General features: G+C 37.2%; 1 protein-coding gene across 1 annotated transcript in view; it reads right to left on the reverse strand.

Annotated features, from left to right (window-relative positions):
- The window catches only part of LOC124989453 (uncharacterized), a gene marked incomplete at its 5' end in the record, with an annotated part of 306,958 nt that overhangs the window by 167,613 nt on the left and 112,624 nt on the right, over positions 1 to 26,721 (reverse strand). The window contains 2 exons of the mRNA XM_047559286.1: positions 21,533 to 21,743; positions 24,758 to 25,018. Coding sequence (XP_047415242.1) covers positions 21,533 to 21,743; positions 24,758 to 25,018 — 472 coding nt within the window. The remainder of the gene's footprint in view (positions 1 to 21,532; positions 21,744 to 24,757; positions 25,019 to 26,721) is intronic.

A 26,721-nucleotide genomic window follows, 5' to 3' on the forward strand; every position in this document is an offset into this window, starting at 1 on the left:
TGTTGAACATATTTATTATCAGTATCATTATTCCAGACTAGAAGTGAATCAATAATTAAGATGGGAGGTGAGGTCCTGAGGGGCTGGAGGACTGTTGTGCCCTCCATCCAGGTACTAAGTTGCTGAGGCTAGCTTTGAGCTCACAATCCTCTTGCCTCAGCCTCCTGAGCCATTGGTACAGAAGTGCACCACCATGCCTGGTCCAATCACTGCCTTTTAATGAACTTATTTTGTCTTGCATATTTAATGTAATTTTTTTTTTTACTGTAATTCCAGTTCCCACACACCATCTTTTGAGCTGCTATTGTTTTCTCTGTTATCTGTATGTGCTTTATAACTCCACCTTAAAAAGCTATTTTATTTTATTTTAAAATTGATGATCATTGCTGTGACCAAAAGATCTGATAAGAACCACATAGAGGTGAAAAAGTTTATTTGGGTTCAGAATTTCAGAGGTTCAGTCCATAGCTGGCTGCAGAACATCATGGTGGAGGGAAGAAAGCAGGTCAGGAAATGGCAATCAGGAAGTGGAGAGTTCTGTGCTCATCAAACCAAACATAAACCCTACAGGCATGCCCCCACCCGACCCACCTCCTCCAGCCACACCCTCCTTCCCTGTAGTTATCACCCAGTTAATACATAGCAGTGGATTAATCCACTGATTAGATTAAGGCATTCATAAACCAGACTTGGTGGCACATGCCTTCAATCCCAACAACTCAGGAGGCTGAGGCCTAAAATTATCCAAGTCTGTTTTGAGTCAATGATATAGAAGTTCAAACTTCACAGTCAACAGTTCACATTACCCACTTCCCACGGATACAATGACCTCAGGAGAGTGTAATTCCAGTTCCCACACACCATCTTTTGAGCTGCTATTGTTTTCTCTGTTATCTGTATGTGCTTTATAACTCCACCTTAAAAAGCTATTTTATTTTAAAATTGATGATTTATACATTATTCATATTAACAAAATATTAGAAATACCCATCTTTCACATTTATACATATATTTGCCAATCTTGGCATTACTCCATTCCCCTACATAGAACATCCGGTATCATTTTCCTTCAACTTAAAAACTTAAAAACATTCTTTAAAATATTCTTTAGCTTTTTTCTAATAGTGTCAGTCTGCTGGAGAAAAATTCATTTGGGCTTCTCTTTCATCTGAAAATGTCTTTATTTCAGCCTCAATTTTGTAGACTATTTTGGCTAGATACAAAATTTTGTATTGGCTTTTTTTTGTCATTAAAATGGTTCCTGGCCCCTGGGTTTTGAAAATAGTATCAGTCATTTTTCATAGCTTGCTTCCTTATCTATACCATATTTTTTCTTCTTCTAACTTTCATGATTTTTACTTTACCTTGGGTGTTCCAGTTTGACTACGATATTCCTACATGTGGCTTTCCTTGTATTTCTTTTCAGGTTTACTAAGGGCTTTCAATCTGTAAGTCATTGTATTTTATTGAACTTGGGAAGCTTTCAGTCATAACTTTTAAATATTTTTAAGTCTATATTTTCTTCCATCTTTTTATTCTTATCCTTCTCTCATTGCATGGATATTAAACTATGTGGTATTACTCCAGGAACTCTGAACTGCTTTTCATTTTTTTCATCCTTATCTTTGCTCTGCTTTATATTGGTTAATTTTTATTGTCTTATTTCCTCCGCAGTTATTTTATGGTTAAATCTGTCCAATGAGTTTCACATTTAATCTTTGGATTTTCATTTTTGTCTCTGAAATGCCCTAATGATTCATTTCATGAAGAGCACATTTCCTTTTGATTGTTCGAAAGCATCTTCTTTAAGTTTTTAATATGTTTGTATGGAATATTTTAATAACTTTCCCTGATAAACTTAATAACTAAATCATTTTGGGATTATTCTAATTTATTTTTCCATTTCTTATAAATATACTTTGTATTTTCTGGTTTGTATATGTTGTTTATTAGTTGTAAATTGTATAATGGCCTTTGTAGAAGACTCTGGCTTCTGTTAGTTTCCTCTAAAAGATGTTGATAATTTGATATTTTTTCTAATAGGCAGTTCACTTCCCATAATGAATCATCATGTAGTTGCTTATATTTTTTTATTCAAACAAGTGTCTAGAAGTATTTTGAGTGAATTAATAAAAACATATTATGGCAGTTCACTTATTGGCTTGTCTCTTTAAACTTGTGTGGGCTTGAATTTATATTTTATTACAGTAGATCTGTGAAGGGGGGGGGGGACAAATTTCCAAAGCTTTAAACTTAATACAACTCATAGAACTCAATTCCCTCTCTCCTTAACTCAAATAGGCTTATTTTAGGCTTCCTTTAGGTTCAGAGTAAGCCACTCCAGAGTATGGTTAGTATTCTTAACATGAAGACATTTGGCGCCTCAGTTTGCTGTGTGAATCAATAACAAGGTGTTAGTGAATGTCTCCTGACTGGGCTTGAACTTCTCTGCTGTTTAAGTCCTAGAGTTTCTGTTCCACTTCTGGTCCGAGGCAGCCACTAAGGGCAGGCACTTAGCAAAGCTTCAGTGAGTCCACTATTCCTATGGACAGCATAGCTCTCAGCTGCGGACTCGAGGGTCATCTCTCTATTGGCATCTCCCTGTTCTCGGTTCTACTCTGCAGACACCAGCTGCCTGGGCTGCCCTTTAGTGCTGGACTGCATTCTCCTCTCAGTGGGGAATTCTCTGCTTGGATTCCACTTCACTGCTTCACCGTTGGAATATGTGCCCAGGTTGAAAGTCTCTGTTCACCTTAGAGGACTTTCTCATGAGTTTTTCTTCTCTCAAGAGTCATGGTCTTACATTTCCTGATACTAGTACCCCCAAACAGCTACTCCATTTATTCTTTCCAGTTTAAAGGTTGATCGTAGCAGTAAAGCTAGTACACTACCCGCTCTTTGACCATAGTTAAAACTAGAAGTGGCAATATGGTTTGATGCTTTAATTAATAAATTGAAATTAATACATGAATTTTTCATGGGCTAACTAGCATCCTGGGTATGTGCTAGTAATACAGATGTAGTTATTTTGAAGACTCATTTTACTTTATGGAACTGCAGGTAGTTATATAACTATCATAATCCCCTTATAATGGAGAAAAAGATAAAATATTTACAAATAATATTAACCTGCTGATGCTTTTTGGAGTATGTCAGCTGGTATCGCCCAGAAAAACTCGATAAAATAATCCTATTTTTAATAATACGTGAGATGCACAAGGAAAACACTTGTCAAAGTTGTATAATGTTACAGTACTCTATCTCCATATAAATGCATATGTTTATAAAAGTGTATTTTCCCTGCCTTGTGCTAATCTTCTTTGCTTGGCATATTTTTAATGTTTTTTTTCAAATGACCTTTGCAAGCAAAATTAATCAAGGATCTGACACTGTCCTTTGGAGAAATACAAAGAAAGAATACTGCTTATAATAGTGGTGCATGGAAAAGAGCCGGAAAATGACAAAATAGAGAAAACATTAACACTGAAAGAAAAATTAAAGCTGGAGAGTGAAGCTAACTGAGAAAATGCTGCCTTTTTTGTCAGTAATATTTTTATGGGTCTCTGAAATTCCATTTTCTCTTTATTTTCCATCCCATTGTTTTTATTACTTGAGATCAGATAGATTTTTCAAAACAATTTGCTAAGTAAAACACACCACATTTTCTCAAGTGCTTCTAACAGTGAGAAGCATCTCAAATTAAAGATTAATAAAATGTACAGAAAATGTGTGTGTGTGAAAAATATAAATACAAAGAACCTAGGGGAAAAAAATGCCTGCAATTAGACAAGATGGAAATCTAAAAAGAAATTAAATTTAGTTGTAATACATTTCCTATTCTTTTCTTTGAGAAAATTACTACTGAAGTGGAGCAGTTTTTTCCCCCTGTAATTTAAATGTTAAGCTGCCAGATGTGTGTCTCATGCTTGAAGAGTCGAAGCTTTGCATTATTTAGCATATTAAGAATCACAGAATTTTAAAAAGGGCTCCTTTATTGCCTCGAGGTTCCAATTAAGTAAACCTTAGCCTGGTACATTTAAAACTTGCAATACAAGAGATTGCGCTCCTCTTCCCCCGCCCCCACCCTCATCGAGTTACATCTATATAATAAATACAGAAAATCTTTAAGATGATATAATTTTTCTTTTGCTCGAGGAATTAAACCTATCTATTATTTTAAGAAGTTTTTAATAGAGGCCAGCAATCTAGAAGACAACTAAGGATTCAAAAATACTTTTTTAATCATTGCAAGTTGCTTCTCCTATTTATACCAAGGAATGTATGCTTCATAAAGGCAGTTCTAGCCTATCAGTCTTATTTCTTCTTCTGTACTCTCTAGCTTCCCCTGTGGTCCCGACTGTTCTCTCGTGAGCCAGGCAATTCAAAGAAGCACCAAGAAGGGCATCAGATTTGGATGGGTGTTAGGTTTTTGGGTGATTGTAGGTATCTGACTGTAAAATATCTGATCACACAACACTAATTAGCTGCCCTTTTAGCAGTTTGTGGAAAGAGTTTCAACAGCTTCTACTGAAAACCCTAATCAAATGGAAGTTCTGGAGGCACACGACATTCATAAATCATACCCTTAAGTACAGCTCTTTTTGCCATTTTAGAAAATGTCAAAAGTGTCAACTCTGTCCAAATATACCGCTTAACAGTGACTATTTTAGTAAATTGACTTGAAATGCATTCAGCTAACTGACAGTTAGAAGCACATAATCTAGTTCACAGTACAAATGAACAGTTTAAAGGCCAAAATAAGCACCAAACTACAAATTCTCAATAACATGTTACAATGTCCATGGCGCCACCACAGGCCAAAATCTTAGTATTAATGTGTTTATCTACATCAGAAATACTTGCTTGAAATTTTTGAAATATGCTTTTTTATATCCAGTTTCTGGTTAGGAAACCCCAAATGACTGAACCACACTCAAAGCCATGGTCAAACATCTAATTGAAAATATAAACAGAGAATAAGCTAAAAATTACACATATACAAATAGTTAATAACATTCTGTGCTAGTAGCATGATCTGACCCCATGAAAGGTAATTTCATGGATGCTGCAAATATAAACAGATGAATATTTATCATAATATCAGAAAACAAGAAATCCTCTTACTTTGTTTTCATAGGAAAAAGCAAACAAACAACTCAATATACAAAAATGTAATTTTTGCCAAAATATTCTAAAATTACAGCTTAGGTTTGGCCAGGATTATTCCCTCCAAAGCCCAAAGTTTAATAAAAGGATAGTATATTTCTAATCTTTTATGAACTGGTTTCCTATAAACATTAAAAAGCTTAAATATTTAATATTTAGGGATATGTTAACATAGTGCAACAAAACCATCCTTATATTCAATCCATTTAAATCATTAGGCTATGACCTTTCCACACATGTCCTCAAGCGATAGCATAAGCCAAGGCCAAGGTCCTTCATACCCCTTGTGAATATCAGCAGTTAGTTGATTGAGAATAATACATCATAATTATATAACTCTGTTCGGTTTATGAAAACATTTGCATATGTTAGTTGTTTAATTCAAGTTATTCTGATTAGCATTATAGTCAGTAAAGAACTGCAAACATTTCTGCCATCGTATCAATCCAGGAGCAATCTCTGTTTGCATTCATAAGATAAAAAAATATGGATTTCATAAATGCATGCCTTGTCTAATAAAATAGTATTACAGTGTAAAAATAGGAGTACACTTAGTTAGTCTTCCCAAGAAAAGTCTTTAAACATTGCTCATTTCTGCAATACATAAGAAGATTCTATCCTTTTATGAAAACCAGTTTCTTTTTTTCCCTTATTTTTATAAATATTAAACTCTCCATCTTAAGCACAATGAAAAAAATCTGGAAATTTTAATATGCTGCTCATGAGCTCTCCCTGGTTATCATCAATTAACACTTCCACTGAACTTAGAACATCCAAAGCTATTTGGAATAAGAAATTATTTTACCCACTAGTGAGTTCCTATTGCTAAGAGAAAATCACAGAGAGGGATACAGGGAATCTTTCCCCAATGCCACAATTAAACAGGGTGTAGACATCTGTGACTCTAATCAATTCAATAATACAGGAATGATTTCATGAGCACTTATTATGTGTGTGACATTGTGTGTTAAGTATTACTAAAACTCAGGTAGGGTCTGTTATCTGCCTTTCACAGGTGAAGAAACAATGACTCAGATTCGGGAACTTCACACAGGACATTAAATAACAGAATCAAGATCTAAATTTAAACCTTTTTGCTTCTTTTGTCTAGGGTTCTTTTCTACCACTAAATCTGCACTTTTCTAAATCCTCTTTGTTGACTGTTGTTTGCACATTTCCAGCAGGTAGACAGCAATTAGTGCCACAGGATGATGATCTTAAAGTAAAAATCACTCACAAGAAAAGGAATGCACCCCAAACTGTGGCTCAACAAACAAACTGCAGACATTTTGCTGTCTGTGCTATAGAGAGGGAAAAAATGAAAATAATCATTATAACCACCATCTCTGAGTTCATACTGCATCCCGCACTTTATAGCTGCCAAAGTCTCACATTAGCTACTAGTTCAAACTCTTCTCCATGAAATCGTTTAAAAACACCTTGGTGAAAAATAAAATTTTTCAATTTAAATTGTATCTCCTTGATTGAAGACATTTTGCTGTTATTAAGCCAAATTATATGTATGATTCTACTTATATGAGGTAGGTCAATTTAGAAACAGAGAGCACAATAGAGAGGTTACCAGGCTGGGGACGTGGCTCTGTGGTAGAGTACTTGCCTAGCATGCATGAAACCTTGGGTTCAGTCCCCAGTACCTAAAAAGAAAGAAAGAAAGAAAGAAAAGGGAAAAAAAAAAAAAAAAAAGGTTCTCAGGGGCTGGAGAAAGGAGAATGGGAAGTTATTGCTTAGGTGCATAGGGTTTCAAATAGGGTTTCAATTTCACATGATGAGAAAGTTCTGGAGGTGGATAGTGGTGATAGTTGCAGAGCAATGTGAATAAACATAATATCACTGGACATACACTTAAACATGGGTAAATGCAAGTTTTAGATTATTTATATTTTATCACTGTTATTATTTTTACTTCCATATTCCTCAAGCCTCAAATGAAGAAACTTTTTAAATGCTATGGGACAAAATACCTTCAAACAAAAAACAGTAGGAGAGGCTTCCAGTGAGGAAAAGAGGGTGGCATAAACCGGGTGCTCTCTGTCCTCCTCACTCAGTACAACTGTAAACCCTGGAGATAATTCAGGAGGCGACCAAAGGAGAGTTCTGAGAGGTGTAAAGAGGTGGGCAAAGCGATCGGAAACCGCAGACAGGGACACCTCCTGCTTACCCATCCCATCCGACATAAGAGACCTTTCACGCTTGGCACTTCCCAGCCTCACACGACCAGCAGACAGAGGTCCCGGCAGGCTCGCTCATCCATCCACTGAAGAGATGTTGATCTGACACCACCAGGTGAGTCCCACACTACCTACAAGAGAGATAGCCCGGGAGCCTGACTGGGGAAGAGCCATGCTGGAGAAGAAGCACTCTGCTTTCCTGCCACCAGAGACATCTTTCGTCCAGAGACCCCAGGTAGCCAAATGGCCCCAGTAGGAGCATCCTATTGGAAGTGCCTGACCCGGGCAACATGTCAGCATCCTGAGACCAGAGACTGCCCACCCCACCCGCAGGGCACCAGGAGACATGCCTGCCTGTGGAAGCTCTCTTGTTTCTCAGGCAACCCCACCAGGGTCCCAGTGGGAACTCCAGAGCACAAATCCAGTCCTGAAGACGGAGACAGCTCAATAGCTTTCAAATGCTGAAAGCAGAAAGTTGCCAACCATGAATTCTATATCCCAAACTGTCCAACTATTCAAGAATGAAGGGAAAGCCAGGCACAGTGCGGTACATACCTATAATCCCAGTGGCTTAGGAAGCTGAAGCAGGAGAATCACAAGTTCAAAGTCAGCCTCAGCAACTTACTGAGGTCTTAAGCAACTTAGAGAGATGCTGCCTCAAAATAAAATATAAAAAAATGGTTGGCAGTGTTGCCCAGTGGTTAAGGTCTTTGGGTTCCCGGGTACCCTCTCTCTAAAAAAAAAAATGAAGGGAAAAATATACTCTCAGATTGAAAAAAAAAAAAAAAACGAAACAATAATTGTTGCTATCAGATCTACCCTTAAAGAATGACTAAAGAAATTTCCTCAAACAGAAAGGAAATAGTAAATGAAGGAATCCTGGGGCATCCGAAAGGAAAAACGGCATCAAATGTTAGTATGTATAATACACTATCCTTTCTTTGCATGAGTTTTATAAATCATATTAGAAGACTAGAAAGGACTCAAAATAGCATGTGTTACTCAAGAAAATGATATTTGTCCAGGCATGGTGATGCCAGCTTATAGTCCCACCAGCTCAGGAGGCTGAGGGAGGAGGATCACAAGTTTGCAAGAGGTCAGCCTCAGTCATTTAGCAAGGCCCTAAGCAACTTAGCGAGACCCTGTATGTCTCAAAATAAGAAATAAAAAGGAATGGGGATGTGGCTCAGTGGTAAAGCACTTCTGGGTTCAATCTCTCTCGTCTACCCACCAAAAAACTCAACACTAGGAAACGGATGTTACATATATGTACAGACATGGCTAAGTTACAGTGGTGCTATATTCTGATAAATGAGTTGTTAGGAGGATTTCATCATTGTACAAAAATCACAGGATGTACTTACACAAACTAGGTTGTCTATGATGTCACTGCGTGTCCTACTCTCACTGCATCACTACAAATTTAATGCAAATCTCTTCAACATTGTAGCAGCAGCTTCTGTGCACACACACACACAAGCTTATTCTAAAATGTATACAGAAAGGCACAGTCTGAGAACAGATAAAGCAATCTCTCTCAAAAATGAAAAATAAGTGAGAGAAATCAGTCCCCCAATGTTAAGCTTTACTACATAGCTACGGTAACCAAGAACCGTGATATTCACAGAAGGGCAGACAAATCATAAATAGAAGACAGAAATAGATTTACAAAAATATGCCTAATTGCTGATTTTTAAGAAAAATGAGAAAGTAATTCAATGAAGGAAAAAAGCCTTTTCAACAAATGTGTTAAAACATTTAGACATTTTTATGCAAAAAATTGACATCAGTCTTACTCATTATGTAAAAAAAATAGATTCACTTGTAGAAAAAAAATAGGAGAAATCTTTAGGACTTAGAGCTAAGAAAAAGTTATTGATACTCAAAAAATATATTGCATAAAAAGAGCAATTGATAAATTGGAAAAATTAAAAATCTTTCCTTTGTGAAACATTCCTTAAGAGGATAGAAAATCAATCAACAGACTGAGAGAAAGTATTCGTAAAGTATCTAGAAACTATTGATCTTATGTGGAATGACACATACCATGCAGAAAAACGAATTCCTGGTCTTCTTAGCAACTAGTTCACTACACTTGGCTCAAATTTTATTTATGAAATTAGTCACACACAGGGCTTGATGTTTGCAAGTCTGAAAAGAGGACATAAATGTTTTATTAGAAGCCCAGGCAAAGGTATGAGGAGTCAAAGGTATTTGGACCCTAGTAATTATGGTTGAAGAAGAAAATGTGGCTGTATTTTAAGGGACTTTTTATGCTTTTTAAACATTCAGCCTTAGGAAGCTTGATGTGTGTCTGTATTTTGTGTGCGTGTGCATGTGTGATTAGGGTGATTTTAAGCTAGTGAAGATGCACTTGCTAAGAAAGACTACAGAGAAACTAGTAAGAATCTGTTTGGAGAGGCTGAATGGAAAGAAAGGAGAAAACTTGGGGCTTTAAGGTTCTGCATTGCTTTTTGCTAAATTGTATTTTCACCACCTATTCCTCTTAGATATAGCGTGGGAGCCGGTGATGCCTTAAGGGCCAGTAGTACACCTCCTAAGTGCTTATTGCTGAGCACATCAGATGTAGTGCCTGATCTTTTTTCACTGAAACATCACATTAACAAAAGTCCAAATGCTCAAGACCACGATGAAATAGTTAGGGTCCACTGCTCACTTAACAAGTTACAGCAAATGATCTTGACCAAAAATAACGATGGTTTTACAGATAAAGTTGGATTCAAATTTTTGTCCCCTATTCAAAGCCCATGTGCCATATGTCAGTGCTACAAAGCATGAAGCTCTCCTATACATCATGCCAGGTGTCAAACATCAAGAATAGACTGATTTCTTCTATTATCAATTCAATAATAAGATAGTTATAATTTCAAGAGAGACTATTTTCTCCTACCTCATACCAAGGAATGTCAAAATTTCCTAATCTACTCAAAATCCTCTTTTTCTAATTTGTTTGTTCTATTTCCTATTCATAAAGAATTCATAAAGGTCCATCTAATTCATTTGTGTGGATTGCTCTAGATAAAAACACTCTCCCTTTCTGCCAATTTTTATTTCAATTATTTCCACATTGAAAAAAGTCAATGGCATGTTTATATATGTTAGCTACTCAAAGAGAGAACTCCCCGTCCCACCATTCAAGTGTGCACAGTCAGCCTCAGGTTTAGAAAGAGTCAAAGAACCCAGCTATTTATGGGAAGGCTCACAATTTCATTTCTTTTGTACTTCCATCAATTTGAGAAGCATGGTACTGAACTAAAGGAGATGCCACCTCCTATGGACTTGCAGGAAGCACCTCAATAAAAATCAGTAAGAAGCTGGGTGCCGTGGTGCATGCCTGTAATCTGAGCGGCTCAGGAGGCTGAGGTAGGAGGATGGTGAATTCAAAGCCAGCCTCAGCAACATAGTGAGACCCTGTCTCAAAATAAAATATAAAAAGGGTTGGGATGTGGCTTGGTAGTTAAGAGTCCCCAGGTTTTTCAAAAAATGGAGCAGTCGTAAAGCCAAATGAGATGGACTTTGTCATTGGACTTTGTCATGGACTTTGTTATGTCTCAAGAGCAAATTCTCACCAGTCAGCCATCATAATTGATGTGTTAGTAGGAATAGACTGAAATTGAATTTTACCCCCGTAGTTCCTTGTCTCCAACTTATCCAGACTGAATTTGTTGACGCATACTATTTCTGGGAAGGTCCACATTAAAGAATGGGTCCAAAGATGAGTGTGTCTTGTCACAGTTCAGACAGTAACTCTTCGTGCCCCAACCACTGCTCCCAAGGCTATTTAGGAGAGCTCTCATATTGGTAGCCTATCAGGTCAATCGCAGTGACTCGTTTTCACTCAAGAACTCCAACATAACTAGTGTCATCAATTTCCACTTCTGCACTATCATTCTGCAAGGACGTTGGTCTCATTCTTAGGCGCTGAATACATGCAAACTAACTGAGAGAACTGGCCACAGACAAACAAGGATTATTTTCATGAATAGTATATTTCTAAGAGTGAATGCTGAAAATACGTGGCATGTTTGCATATTACCACAGTGGATTAGGGAAATGGGGTTGGGGCAGGGATAGGGGGAGATGTAAATCTTCACTGCCCCATTTTTAAAGAGTACAGTCAGAAAAATGTATATCCTTATCTAAAGGTTTCCAAATGTTTCAAAGGGAAAAATGAAGAAGAGTCATAAACTGCATAATAAACCTTCAACTAATGACGAACTGCATACATAAAGTCATGCCATCTAGGTTTAGGTAGAGACACTATTTGCACGATGACAAAATTGCCTAGCCATGCATTTCTCAAAATGTATCCCTGTCAACAGGGGATGTGTGACTATACTTTCAAAAATGACTTCATTAGTCATTCCTGAAATACTGACAATTTGAGGAGTTTTGAAATGATCTAAGTGGATTCCCTAAAAGGAATGGCAAGCCACTTGGAGTGATACAACCCCATGGTCCCTTGCGGGTCCTTACCACACTGTTTGTAGCACACAGACCGAGAAAAATTTACTGTGATGAATATATGAGACCAAATAAAATATCGAGGGTATAAAATGTCTTGGAAACACAAGCTGTAAGCTGATGGTGTTGATCTAATCCACACACGCTCTGTAATTAGAAACATACCACACACACCAGCACACTGGAATAGGTGCCTTTTCCTCCAACATTTATTTTGATCATTGACATGCAACACATTCGTTTTTATAACCACTTCCGCTTTAAAAAAAAAATTTGAAAGGTTGCTTCAAACTTCCCATAACATTTTAAACCCTCCCAGATAAACAGATTTGTGATATTCACTCAGGAAAGGAGACGGCACCGCAAAGATTCTAACCTGCTAGAAATGTTTTAAAGCCATGTCGCCTGCCTGTCCCCCAGATCTTTCTGACACGCCCTCCTCCCTCCTTTCTTGGTGTTAAACTGCTTCTCCACTTCCTTTACATCAGTGGGAACACTTCCCTTATGAGTGTCAGGATCTCTCGGAGGGGTCAGGGGCTGCCCTGCAGAGGAAATGACAGGCTGTGAAATGGAAAAGAACAATTCCTTCCACATGTTCCCCTGCTCCTGAAGCGGCCAGGGGCTGTCAGCTAGCATCACTTTGGAACCAGGCAGGACTCTGCATCCTAGTCCTGTCAAAACTAATTTCCAATTAAAGACCTGCACGACTGTTTAAAGCTTGTTCAATTCCAGCAGTTTTCAGAAGTGACTTTGGGATGGAAGTGGATCCAACCAAAAAACACTTGTGATGAACCGTGATGGATGGTGAAGAACCCCACAAAAGAAGCCAGAGATGTAAACAAATTACGATCATTTTTTAAAAGAAATCCATTAAGAGCACGATACTTACTGCACCTTCCACAAACATCTGGGTGGAATTTTCCCAAGTAAGCCCCGATGTGGGGAGTTTAATGTTACAGCTATTGGAAGGCTTATTCAGTTTGTAAATAAAGTTACAAGGTGACAACTTCATTGCTCTAAACAAACAAAAGAGGAAAAGAAGGAAAGAGGACCGGAAGGAAGGAAGAAAGGGAGGGGGAGGGAGGGGAAGGGAAGAGTTGATTTACCAACGAAATCATGCTTTTATGAAGATTTAGATTACCTTAAAATATTTTGAAGCTTTTCTGCAACAAAATATTTTGATGCATTTCCATATCTTAAATAAAGGCATTTAAAAATGCAGGTAATGAGCTTTTTATGCAGATTAATCACTTTGAAACATACTGTGGTTCCCTGAGGCTCAATTCTGTACTCAGATGAAGGACTCAGATCCATTTATGCTCTTTCAAAAAAAAAAAACCAAAAAATCCTGGAGAACAAATGCCATAAAGTCTAAAATTTGCCTCAAAATTTTACCAAATGGTGATTATGAAGTTGTCATTCCAAATTCTTATGATCTTGAATGTAGACTATAGAAGTCCTCGTTCCTTAAAAGCTATCCAAAAGTGATTAGAGTGATCCATAATATAACATTATTTGGGACAGTCTGTCTGCAATTCATCTTCAACTGTCAAAAGCAAAGTCCTGGGTACTATTTTTAAGTACTGGACTCCTGAGTCTTCCCTGAGAACAGGGTTAACGACTGACAGACATCTTAACTTTTGTATGTATGATCTATAATAATGACTGAGAAAAATGTGCTTTCATCATCTTATCCATGTGGGGATGGTGGAATAAGAACTTCGGAGAACGTGATGTGGAGACTTGGCTAAAACAGGTCGTAAATGCATTCTCTGAATGACAGCACATCCAGCCCTGGTGACCAGTCCTTGGTGGCTCCGTTCCTGAAATTCAGTACTGATGGGCTCCGGCTGCTCTCCACTGGGCTTCTACTGCTGCCTCTATGAGCTACTTGCCCTTTGTACCTCCTCTCTTCTGTGACTTATGCCAGGAAAAGTCCTTTCACCAGGCTCCCTAATAAGTCACCGAAATGGAATCATACACATAGGGCCAATTGATTTAAGTTTCTAATATTGTAATACCTTATCAACAAAAGAATTGTGATGAGCTTCAGAAGGAAGTGGCAGATCCTATTACAGAACGTGAGCCCAAGTACTGAAAGCAATAAGAGTCACTGGGCTAAACAGGGAAGTCTAGGAAACTGATTTCTCTATTCCTTAAAAATGTAGAAGTTGGTCAGTTGACTTTAGCCCCAAGTGCAAAGGCAATTCAACCATGAAAGAATAGTCTTTTCAATAAGTGATGTTGGAACAAGTGGATATTCGTATGCAAAAACAAAACATCAACCTTAACTTCAAACTCTTAAAAAACTAACTTCAAATGGATCATCGATCTAAAAGTAAAACATAAAACTACAAAACTTTCAGAAGAAACACAGGAGAAAAGTCTTGAGAACTGGGGTCAGGCAAAGAGTTCAAAGACACAACATCAAAAGTACAACCCATTTTAAAAACATGAGAGATCGGACTTAATCAGAATTTGAGGCATTTATTCTGTGAAGGATGGTGTTAGGAAAGTAAAAAGGCAAACTGCAGATGGGAAAAAAAGTATTTGCATGTCACATATTCAAGAGAAGTCTTGTATCCAGAAGGTAAAGGAACTTACATATCTCTACAGTTAAGAAAACACGCAACCCAGTTCACAAATGGTCAGAGACTTTGGCAAATAGGACAGATGGATGACAAGAACAGAGGAGGATGTTCAAGGACATCAGCCACCAAGGAGATACAAATAGAAACTGCGAGAGGCCCCTACACGCAAATTAGAAAGACTTTTTGTTAAAACTGCTGGCACTCAGCACTGATGAGGCTACAGAGCAACTGAAACTTGCCTGTGGAACAGGTGGAGGTGCAAGGTGGTACAGGGTAATTTTGTATATACATACTCTATAACCCAGTAATCAGTTCTTTGAAATGTAGTCTAGAGAAAACAAGACACACTTAACACAAAGCAAACAAGATACAAAAATGCCTATGAATATTAATAGCAACTTTGTAATCAAAATGAAGACAATCCAAATAGCCTTTAACATGGGAACAGATAAAACAGCTGTGGAACCAGTTGCTGTGGCGCATGCCTGTAATTCCAGTGGCTCAGGAGGCTGAGGCAGGAGGATTGAAAATTTGAGGACAGCCTCAGCAATTTAGCAAGACTTCAAGTAACTTAGTGAGAACTTGTCTCAAAATTAAAAAAAAAAAAATGTAAAAAGAGCTGAGGATGTGGCTCAGTGGTTAAACACCTATGGGGGGGTTCAATCCCTAATACAAAAAAAAAAAAAAAAGAAATCAAAACAACTGTGGAACATCCATATGATGAAATTCCACTCTGTGCTGAATGGGTAAGGACTGTGGGTACACACAGCTCAGAAAATCTCAAGGGCATTAAATTGGTTGAAAGAGGTCCCTAAACAAAAGATTAAAAACTACAGGACAATTTTGAAAACACAAAACTATAGAGATGATACAGATCAGTGTGATCCAAGGCTTAGGATAGGGTGTGGGAGGGAAGGAAGATAACACAAAGAAATTTGGGAGTAATGAGATGGTTTTCTATTCCGATTACCACAAATCCTTATGTGTGATAATGTTCATCAGATTGTATACTCTTTAAAAAAGTCAATATTACTATATGTATTATTAAAAATAAAGTAAATTTCCTGCTTAATTCTTTTCCACACAAAGGAGCCATATTAATTTCTTCCTTCAGCTTACTAAGCATCTATGATGTGCCAAGCATTGTTGCAGACTCTGAAATACATCCATAAGCAAGACAGACACCCCTGTCCTCCTGGAGTTTGAAGTCTCTCTGAGGGTGATTTCCCAAGTCCTGGACAAATAAATGGAGGCATGAAAGTGGGTTAGATAGAGCTGGTGCCTTCAGAAGCAACTCTGGATTTTCAGGAGAACAGCTTCCCGTGAGTTCTGCCTTTTAACAGAAAACAGTTTCAGGTGATACAATATCATCAAATCATATCCTATAGATGAGTAAGTCATTTTAACACTGACTATCTTATCTGATTCTCTTGATGTGCATGGAAGTAAAAAACTCAGCTATTACTGTACTCATTTTGTATGCATGACCAAACTATCTCATAGAAGTTCCATGATATTCAGTAGTGCATTATATTCATACCAGTTTTCTGACTCAATATACCTTGACTTCCCCTCTCCTGTAGTATAATTGCCAAATGAAAACAATTATTACATATTTCTTGACTTTGTTAATCCACAGGTCCCTGAAGAATATAGTAATTTACTCATTTATTCAATAAATCTTTATCAAACTATTGGTATGTGCCAGGCACAGGGGTGGACCATGTAAGGATGACCATGAACCCTACATGTGTGCTTAGCCATACAGCACACTGTGGACTGTTGGCCGTCTCTCTTGGTGATCACGTGCTTAGGGAACCATGGCTCAGTGCTGCTGCCCAGCCTCACGAGAAAAGATGACCCTGGGAAAAGATCCAGGTTTCAATATTTGAAGGATGATGTCTACTGGATCTTTTTCGAGCCATTGTAAAGTCGAAAAATCATAGTTCATCATAAATCAGGGATCATCTGTCATCAAAAGTAGCTCTTTGTTTCCTCTTTTAGCTGATGATGTTTATATTATAAGCATGGATAAGGAAGATTGAGTAAAAAGGAGACCTTTGCCTGCTCCAATATCTATACCCTTAAGAATGTGTTCTGAAGTATGTACCACCTGCTCTGTGATGCTCTGCCTCCTGTTGCTTCTACTACTTTTTCCAGATTGTTCCTACACAATTTCCTTTAGCCTTCTTTCATCTGCCCCTTAAATTTTTCCTATAATCTGGTCCACTCCTTTCTTCTTGATAACCTCCTTCATCCCTGCACCTTTAGCCCCAACCCCTATCAAGGTGGAACCAACAAGTTTATCCCAAACTTTAAATCCATTTTTTCAACTTCAAGTTAGTCATCCTTCTCTTAATTTCCCCAACACTGTAGAGTTACTTTGTCTGAGACCAACTGGTTAGCTTTCATCTGAGACCTGCTCTTTTGGGCTCCTTATCTCCGAGAAGGGCAACACTATTTTCTGAGATAGAAATACTCTTGCTTATGATCTTCATGTCTTTTGTTATGATACGACTACTCTTCTTCCAAATCCCACTGTTTCGACTTCAGGATGCCTCTTTAACACATCCTCCAGCCCTGTTCGACCTCAGGGCCTTACCATCTCTTCTCTGGGCCAATGCAATGACCTCTTTACTGAATTTCTTTTCTTAAAATGCTCCTTGCCCAAATCAACCCCAATATGTACACTGGAGTCCAGTGGTTCTTTACAGTTCCTCAAATATACCTTGTGCCTTTCCATCTTCTTAGATCATAACTTTCCTTCTATCCCAAAGAGTTTTGATCTATATTTGCCTTTTGAACTCCAAGGCATCCTACTCACTGTAGGACAAGCCTGTGAAATTAATACATATTTCTCCATCTCACACCAACATAGGATTCTAAATGGCATTCATTACATTATTTAAAAAGATCAAACAAATTTCAAAGACCCCAAAGTTCACCCATTTGTTTCTGGGAGCCCACCTGCATGTCTCAAATGAACCTATAAACTTTTATTCATATCATTTATACTGCTCCATTGTGGCCTCTACACCACCTTGAATCACAGAAGTGTAATGTATAGACAACAGTATAGGTTGGCAGTTTGTAAATATAGACATAGTATATGGATGCACTATGTCTCACAGGATCCCATATGCTACACAATATATTTACAAGTCATATAGAATTTCAAATCTCAGTGAAAGAACTCTCTTTTAGCAGGTTGGAGAGGGTTACCATGCAGTTGACCCCTGTGGGAATCCCACCATGAGATGACTAGGATAAAGGACAAATCTGAATCACTGACACATACATTTCTCACAATTGCTTCTCTCTCACCTGTCAACTGAAACTTTGTCATTTAGCCAGGTGCATCTGCCTGGTTTCTCTCAGGAGGCTTTCTTGTCCCTCATGAAAATTCAGTGCTGGAAGCTCCCACCCATCCCCCACTGAACATGTGGACTTATGCATACCTCCTAGCGGAGCAGGGTGGGACTTGGGTAAGACCCTAGAGGTCAGGGACTGGACATTGTTTTGATTTATAATCCCATGGCATTAAGCAGCAAGACTTGTTCACTGTGCTCGCACAATGAATTCTCTTGAATTGAATTCTGCATCACAAGTCACACATAGACCTTGCGGAGACTACTGTCCTTTCAACATAGCCATATAAAAAACACAAGTATCCAGCATAATAAATATTCCCCTGGCGTGACTTCTAAGAAGTAAAATAAACTAAAAGACGGTAATAACCCAAAAGTTGTAACATAGGTCTTTTCTTCTGGCCTTTTATAAATATTTTCAACATCAGGCATCTGCCTAATTTCAAGACTGATCACCATGTAGACTATTGACCAAAGGATTAAATTCAGAAACCTCTTGGGGGTGCATGGGGGTGTGTAACTGCTTGTGCTCGCACACGCTACAGGCTCCATTGTGAACATTAAAGTCACTTTTGCATGATTTGAGGACGGTAGTAGATTCAAAAGATTACATACGGAGCCTATCAATGAAGGACAGCTTGCAGAAGATCGTAAACACATTTTTCAGATAAAAACGCTGCAGCCATGAACACCCCACGTGGTCACCACTTCCCCAAGGTTTGCTTCTTTAATTGTAAATAGCCAGAAAACCATCAAGCCCGAGTTTAATAAACTTTTAATTTGAAATGAATTACCACATGTTGTGTTTGTTTACCCATTATTAAATCTCTTAGCAACATATCAGTGACAGAAACAGCGTACTGTATCACAGTCCTGATATATGAGAAAACAAACCCATGGGGGATATTAACTGCTAATAATATGCTTAGGAGCTTCCAAGAAAAATAAATAAATATAAGCAATAGTGAAGACATGTATTCAAAGAGATTTTCGAGTTCTGTTTTTGTATAAATCCGTTTGGAGCAGGAACAGAAGGTCCCTCTGCAGTCTCTGAGTGTGAGGCTCACATCAATCTCCAAACTCTGAGCCGAGCAAAAGAATAATCAATTTTTTTTTCTAAAACATTTTTCTAATGCATAAAGAAGCTCCCTCTTATGGTATTCCACATTCTCACACTGAATTTTCTGAAGTGCCACTTGACCTCCTAGGACAACTAGGCAGCATTCTGAAAGCCCAGGTCATGGCACGGATCAGTCTGGAGAAAACTAGTAAGCAAATCTGATCTGGTGAAAAATGCTCTAAGAGTAATTGTTTCGAATGGTCTATTTAGGACCCTAAAACTAGGTTAAAATGTCAGTAACACTGAAATATTTGTTAACTCAGAATTCACCTTCTCCAAAATTAAAATTCTAAAATACATTTTTTAACTCCATGCTGAACCCAAAAACATTGCAAAAAAACATATTTATTTTGCAAATGCATGTGTTTTACCGTGTCTCATGCCGCAGTTTTATGGTTGGCTTTTGAACTTGATATTTAAGTAAAAATCAATGGCATGCTTTCCATCCTCTGTATCTAATAAAATCCTAACCATGACTTTTATTTCTTGCTTTTTCTATCTTAGGAAAATGATCTTCAACCGTCATAAAAAACTTTATCTTCTTGTTCTAAATCTCAGATGGCCTGAGTCTTAATCCGTTTTCTGTTGTTACCGCAGAATTCCTGAGTCAGCTTGTGTTGTGTGTCACTGTGACCAATAGATCCAACGAGAACAACTTAGAGGAGGAAAAGTTTATTTGGGGCTCAAAGTTTTGAGGGCTCAGTTCATAGATGGCTAATTTAATTGTGCTGAGTCCCAGAAGAGGCAGAATATCCTGGAAGAAGAGGGAGGCAGAGGGAAGCAAGAGGGAGCTGCTCAACTCTTGGCAACAAGGAAGCAGAGAGAGGGATGGAGCTGCGGGTAGATGAATCTGCCATCCACGCCCACCCAGTGACCACCCCGTCAGTCCATTCAATCTAGGATGGACTGATGAGGTTACAGCTCTTGCAATCTGTTCATTTTAGCTTCATACATTCTTGCATTAATACAGGAGTTTCTGGGGGATGCCTCATATCCAAACCATAACAATGAGCCTGGGTAATTTATGAATAAAAGAAATTGATTTCTTATAGTTGTGAAGCTGAGACATTTAAACAGCATCTAGTGAGGGTCTTCTTGCTAGTGGGGAGCCTTTACAGAGTCCCTAGGATGTACAGATATTATAATGTCATAGCAAGGGGGTTTTAGGGAGACAAACTGGCTTTCATAACAAAATCCACTCTCATGATAACTAATCCACTTTCTTAATAACCCATTAACACATAGGACTCTACCCTTATGACTCAATTACCTCTTAAAGGTCCCATCTCCCAATACTGCTACACTGGGGACCAAGTTTCCAACATATGAACTCAGGGGGACATACCAAAACCACAGTACCCAGGTTACTCAGAAGATAGCTAATGTGTGTTAATGTTTGTCACAGAATGAGAGTATCCCAGACCCTCACTCTGGAAAGCCCAGTTAATTAGATTCAACAGAGACCTTGTATAAAATCTGCTTCAGAGTCAATGCAATGAGATTTAAATACAATGCCCATGAGTGCTTTCAACAGAACTTCTCCACAAGGAAATTTGGAATGAGGCTGAGGCAGGAAGAACACAAGTTTGAGGCCAACCTTAGCAACTTAAAAGAGGTCCTAAGCAACTTAGCAAGATCCTGTCTCAAAATAAAAATAAAAAGGGCTGGGGAAGCGGCTGGGTGGTAAAGTATCCCTGGGTTCCATCCCCAGTTAAAGATAAATGAGGGCTTTAACCACACATAATTCATAACTTTTTAAAAGAAAACATACAAAGCACATGTGGCAAAACAGTTAAGAATTAGCAAATCATAGGACTAAGTGCTGGTGTATGTTGTGTTATTTTTCATATAGTATAATTAAAATATTTGACAATTTCTAAAATAAATCAATGCAAGTGCTACCACAGGACTTGTCACGGGTGATACCCCCAGGGTTCACCTGGTGCTCCTAATCAGCACTGTCACCGCAAGTGTGGGTCACCCATCTCCCATCATTGCTACTCAAACTATTACTTACCGGGAGAGCATCCACCCTGTTACCAAAACTTGGAAACTTTTGGTAAAAGAAATAATTCCTTGGTTCAAAAGATAACAGTCTTTAATATATCTCTTCTATAAATGAAAACTTTTGAAGGTTGACTATTTAAAAAAAAAAACTTTGTTGCTTAGTACTTCATAAAACCATTCTTTAAAAACAAAGTCTTATAAAATAAACTACACTACCCGAGAACTTTTTCCTGAGAATATTTGATCTTTTATATTTATTTTTTGGTTACCACTTTCAAAAACATACAAGACTAAAATTTAGAAGATCCAAAAGAAGTTTGATTAGCTCCCTCCTCCCACACCTCTCGAAAAACCTTTAAAAATATTCTAAGAGCAATAAATCCATGGAGAAAAACTTCTGTTTCAATGAAGCAATTCTGTTTTCTCATGTAATACCTAATGTAATAGGAAAATTAATATTCTTGTCAATAGTTACATTCTTTTTTAAATGACTCGGTATAGAAAATAATGAATTAATAAAGAATTCACACTTCTTACTGAATTTTATGCAATATAATACAACTTGGAATATTAGTAATAGAATGCTAAACAGTCAAGTCAACCAACCCTGAGAAGTATGTAAGTTGAACTGAGTTCCATCTTCCATCCATGCACAAATATTTTTCTCAGATTCTTTCTCCAAGGGACCAGTCGTATCATGTACTCCTAATTTTCCTGTCTGTCCTTCAGTCAATAAATGCATTGGAAATTCAGGGCCAAGCTGAGTAGTTCTTTCATGATTTTTTTGATCATCCAAATGCAAAGGAAGTTTAACTACCTATTATGAGATAAATCTATTATCAAAACCATTGAAAGTATTATGAACATAGTAATTTTTTCTCTAGAACAATGAGACAATCTGATTTAGAAAAAAAAAAAAAAACAATAATGAATTCAGTTCTCCAGAACTTACAGGCTTTTCATTTGTTTACATTACAAATAATGAATTTTGTATTAACCAATTTACATAATTGCTATAGATATTGCCGTGTCCTGTATATGTTTATGAAGATTGTTTCTTTTAATTTATAATTTTTACATTTCCTTCTTTAAAACAACTGCCTAACATTCATATGGGGAGGAGATAAGTCAATGTTCATTCCGTATTTACTATATCCAGGAACATTATTTTAAAGTTGAAGAGGAAATGACAAGATTGCAGAATCTAGTAGTGAATAAATGGGTGCTCAGTATGCAATATTTTTAACTTTTCCGTATGTTTAAAATTTTAACAATAAAGTGTTTGGGGAAAGTCATCCATGACATAGGAAATGAAACCAAAAAATAAGGAACTGCAGAGAAAGCTTCTTGGGAAAGAGCTTAGGGTATCTCACCTGCAGAATTGTCTCTCTTGGGTCCTTGCACTCATGCTCTGGGGGCTAACCTAGAGTCACTACCCCAGGGTTACTAACCTTGGTGCTGTCCCTAATGACATCTAGGTCAACGGGAGCGGTCCTGGCTAAACCATGTGCCTGGCTCCACCTGCACCTCTTGGAACGTGATGGTTTCCTCCCACTGACCCGAGAGGAAAGTGATCAGAATTTCAGTGGACTGTCTTCTTTCCTTCATCTCTTCCAAACCTGAATTACAAAAGTCACTCCTCTGTTCCATCATCTGCTTTACCCTCATCTTCTTCTCCCGGTTCTAAGCTATTCCCTATTGAGTAACTTCATCATTTACTTGGTCAGAAATTTCTGCATTTGAGAAAGCTCACACTGAGAAAATCCACACATATTAGAATTTCACATAAAAGGAAAATGGAGCTTTCAAATAAGGACCTCTTTTTTGTTCTCATGGAAAATGAGTACCTACTTTCCCACTTATTCTGCCTCTTTATCAGAAAATCAAACACCTTTCATAATGCTACTATTCCCATTACTAAGACTCACTCAATCTCCCATGAAATATACAGAGGGAGAAAATCCTAATAATTTCTATTAAATAAGAAAATTAGTAGACAAGTACATCCATCTGTATTGATCAATGGCCAGTCAACTCTATGGAGAAATCATAACATCACTTTTCCTTCCATAAATTTTTTTTTAAATAACAAGTCAGAGGAAAGAAAAAAGAAATTTTTTAGACTTCAAATGCAAGGGGATTTTGATCAAACTATTCTAATGCTGTTTAACAAATAATAGCCTTTTGATTTTATAATTTTAAGCCTCAATTCTTGATTTAATCTCAAATATAAATTCTCTTCATGATTAACACAACTACTACTGACTTTCCATGATTCATAGAACACTGAATTTTATGTAAAAATTAGTTAAAAGTTTGCTGAAAAACAGATGACTTTCACATTCAGGATACCATAATTTACTTTTTCTTATTGTTGAATTTTAAATTTCAGTTTATTTTGACTCTTGTTAGTATTCAAGTCTACACTTTTTAAAACATTTTGTTATGGGTTTCTTACTAACTTCAAAATTTGGGTGATTTTTCAACAACCTCTTTGCTTTTGTTTATAATAATTTTCATTGTCAAGCCTATTTATATCAGTGCTTCTGATGCTTAACAGCTTCTAACAACTTCTGGTGTCTATGGTACCACCACAAAACAACTGGATCAACTGAAGATTAGGCCAAGACAGCAGGATTTTTAAAGTTTTACAAATGAGTCTAATGTAATGATCAATGATCAGCCAGCTCTATGGATAAATCAGATTTATCTTGGGACAGCACTTATTCACCTAACTGTCCCAACAAAGTATTTCATCAAAATCTTACAATGAAATTAACTAAAAGAAAAAAAAAATTATGCCAGATAATTCTACGCCAAATAAATAGGAAACAGGAAAGACAATCACAAAAGAAAGAGATGCAGGGCTGCCAATGTTAAGGCCAAAATCCCATTGTTCACTGAAAATATCCATATTAGTTCCATCAATTAGGTTAGTGGACAGATGGATGGATGGATGGATGGGTAGGTATACAGAAAATCAAAACTGTAGGTAAAGAAGAACAACTCATGACACAAGAAACCTACAAAAAAGCATCATAATCAGGAAGAACACATTTAGACATATAAATCAAAAACAAATCATTATGTTGGAATGCTTTGTACTTCACATATATGCTACCATTTTCTTTTTTGGACCTTCCGTGATTTTTTCCAGAAATGTCATTTCTGTTAAAAGAGTTAGCAAGTAGTCACAATGCCAAATATACACAAATAAATGGTATATACTCAAGTTTATCTGTTTCTTTTAAATATGTGAGGTAAACAAAAGATAGCATGCTTTGAAGTGGTATGGCTATGGGATGTAGTTTCATAGCAGCTGCTAAAGTACTGCAGAAAATACCTCATTAACTATCTCGTACAGACATATGTCTGTCTCATCAGATAGATGGCAGTCATTCAGAAGGCAAAGTCTACATCTTATCTCTTTTCTGTCCTAGAACTGGCAATGTCCAACACATAACAAAAGCATCATTAAGTATCTTTGGTCAGGAAACACCAATCACATGTCCGTGAGATGAAGTGGTAGTAACAGACATAGTGAGCTGAGGATCAGGGGACTTGGGTGATAGTTCTGGTTCATTCACAACATAGAAATTTATATTAAATTATCTTTGACTTTTTCATTAATCTTGAATTTTATGCCATATTTCTACATATTAATTTGATCTATATTATCAGAAGTCGGCATTAAGATGTAATTACTTTTGCCATTTTATGAAACTTCACTTATTAAAATTTTCAGTTGCGTGAAAGGAAGCTAAAGGATAGAAAGAAGCAACTTTGGACAGTTCTAAACTTCTTTCCCACTTACAGAATCATATTACAAACCTGAAAATAGAGATTGCACAGCCAGTGGTCCATGTCCAGGCAGATCAAATCTTCAATTTTCCTGAAGCTGCTGGAGTCCTGATCATAATGTCCTCGGAGAAGGGGACACTTGAATTTTCCTTCTACCACATCCAAGTTGTTATCACACAAGGGAAAGACTGCCCAGCCCACAACCTGGTCCAGGCAAGCTTGTTTCCGAAGGAGACAGAGTTCAAACAAGAAAGCCGTGCCAGGGTTCACATCTTTCCTTTGGGGTACTACCTAGGAAGGAGATTAAAAGAGAAGATTGAGTTGCTTGCATTTTTAGAAACACTCTACATTCAGTAAGTCCTACGGACAATTTAGAATTCAGTAAAGAGTTGGTCTGTACTCCTGTTCTTGGCCCTTGAAAACTCACCATTGGATAAATTTACATAAATAACCCTTCCAGTCACAGGTAATTCTGCAACCATACCACCATGATAGGGTGACCTACAGAACAAGAACAATCTGACCCTGCCTGCCAGAATATTTTATATTTGATGAGCTTTAGAAATAAGGTTTATAATATTTAATAATATGGTATTCTATATATCCATTCCTCTTTGCTTGAGCTGGTACCTCTATTATGGCTATGGTTTGAATGTGTTCCCTAAAAATTCAGGTGGTAGACACTTAATCCCCTAATTCATACGTGAATGGTGTTTGGATATGGTACTTTGGGGAGATAATGAGGATTAGATGAGGTCATGAAGGTAGGACCCTCAGGATGGCATTAGTGGCTTTGCAGGAAGAGGAACAGAGAACCAGGCTAGCATGCTGGCTCTGTCAGTACATGATGCCCTCCACCATGTTACCACTCCTTCAGGAAGGCCCTCACCAGAAACCAGCACCATGCTCTTGGACGTCCCAGCCTCCAGAACTGAGAATCTGATAAAATTCTATTTTTTTTTTCAATTACTATGTCTCAAGTAGTGTGTCATACCAACAGAAAACAGACTAAGACAATTATATAGCTATTGCTACCTTCCATTGTAGTCATTGTTTTGCATGATTATCATTTATCTTTGTATTGTTCGCACAGTCCAAATGCTTTACAGAGAATGAATGCTATCTTAAAAATGGTTGAACAGACTATTCCACTCCAGAAAAATGAATCCTGCTCATCATGACAATGCAAATTATTGTTACAAGTCCACCACTTGAAAAAAGATGGAGTCCAATTTAATTTTGTGACTATTCTGTTTATTTTAGTTGACACTGTAATACATATCACTATATGAACAATTTGTCAGTGCTAAGTAAATAACACCAGATAAAAAGATGAATGAAATTATCAGATTGCCACTGTGCAAATTCCCAGATGTAGAGATGGAGTCTATTCCTAGGTCTTCAAGAAAAAATTTTTTTTCAGGGAATTGCAAAGTATAAATAATCTTTTATTTTAAAAAGTAGATTATAGACTTAAGTTCTTTTTTTAATTTTGTAAGTCATTTAAATGGACAAAGATAGGGACTAGTCTAAGATTGTTTTACAGTATATTTAGCCAAAAGTGTGTAGATCTATTTTATACAATTTATGTAAATATCTCAAGACTTAGTTTAGGAATAAAATGAAACAGAGGCATCTGTTGAAAAATACCATAACCCTGTGGCGGCTGCTATTAAACCATTAACGGGATCAGGTTTCATTTAAACCAGATTTACCATTTTCTACAACAGCCCATGGGAAAGCTAAAAACATTAGGCACAAATTACTGACAAAAGAGATCCTTAATCAAGCCGTACTTTTCATTTGGCTAGTTGGCTGCGAGTGACATTTGTGATAACAGAATAAAAGCTAAATGAGGAGGAGGAGAAGAAGTGGAGTCAGAAATCTGTTTGGGACCATCCTATTTTCCTTATACACTCATTTGTTTAAATTAAACTAGGTTGTTCTTAAAAATAAATAAATAAAATAAAATTGAACAGATGCTATTAAAAATA

The sequence above is a fragment of the Sciurus carolinensis genome, chromosome 7 (genome assembly GCF_902686445.1).
Source record: "Sciurus carolinensis chromosome 7, mSciCar1.2, whole genome shotgun sequence".
NCBI classification, from domain to species: domain Eukaryota; kingdom Metazoa; phylum Chordata; class Mammalia; order Rodentia; family Sciuridae; genus Sciurus; species Sciurus carolinensis.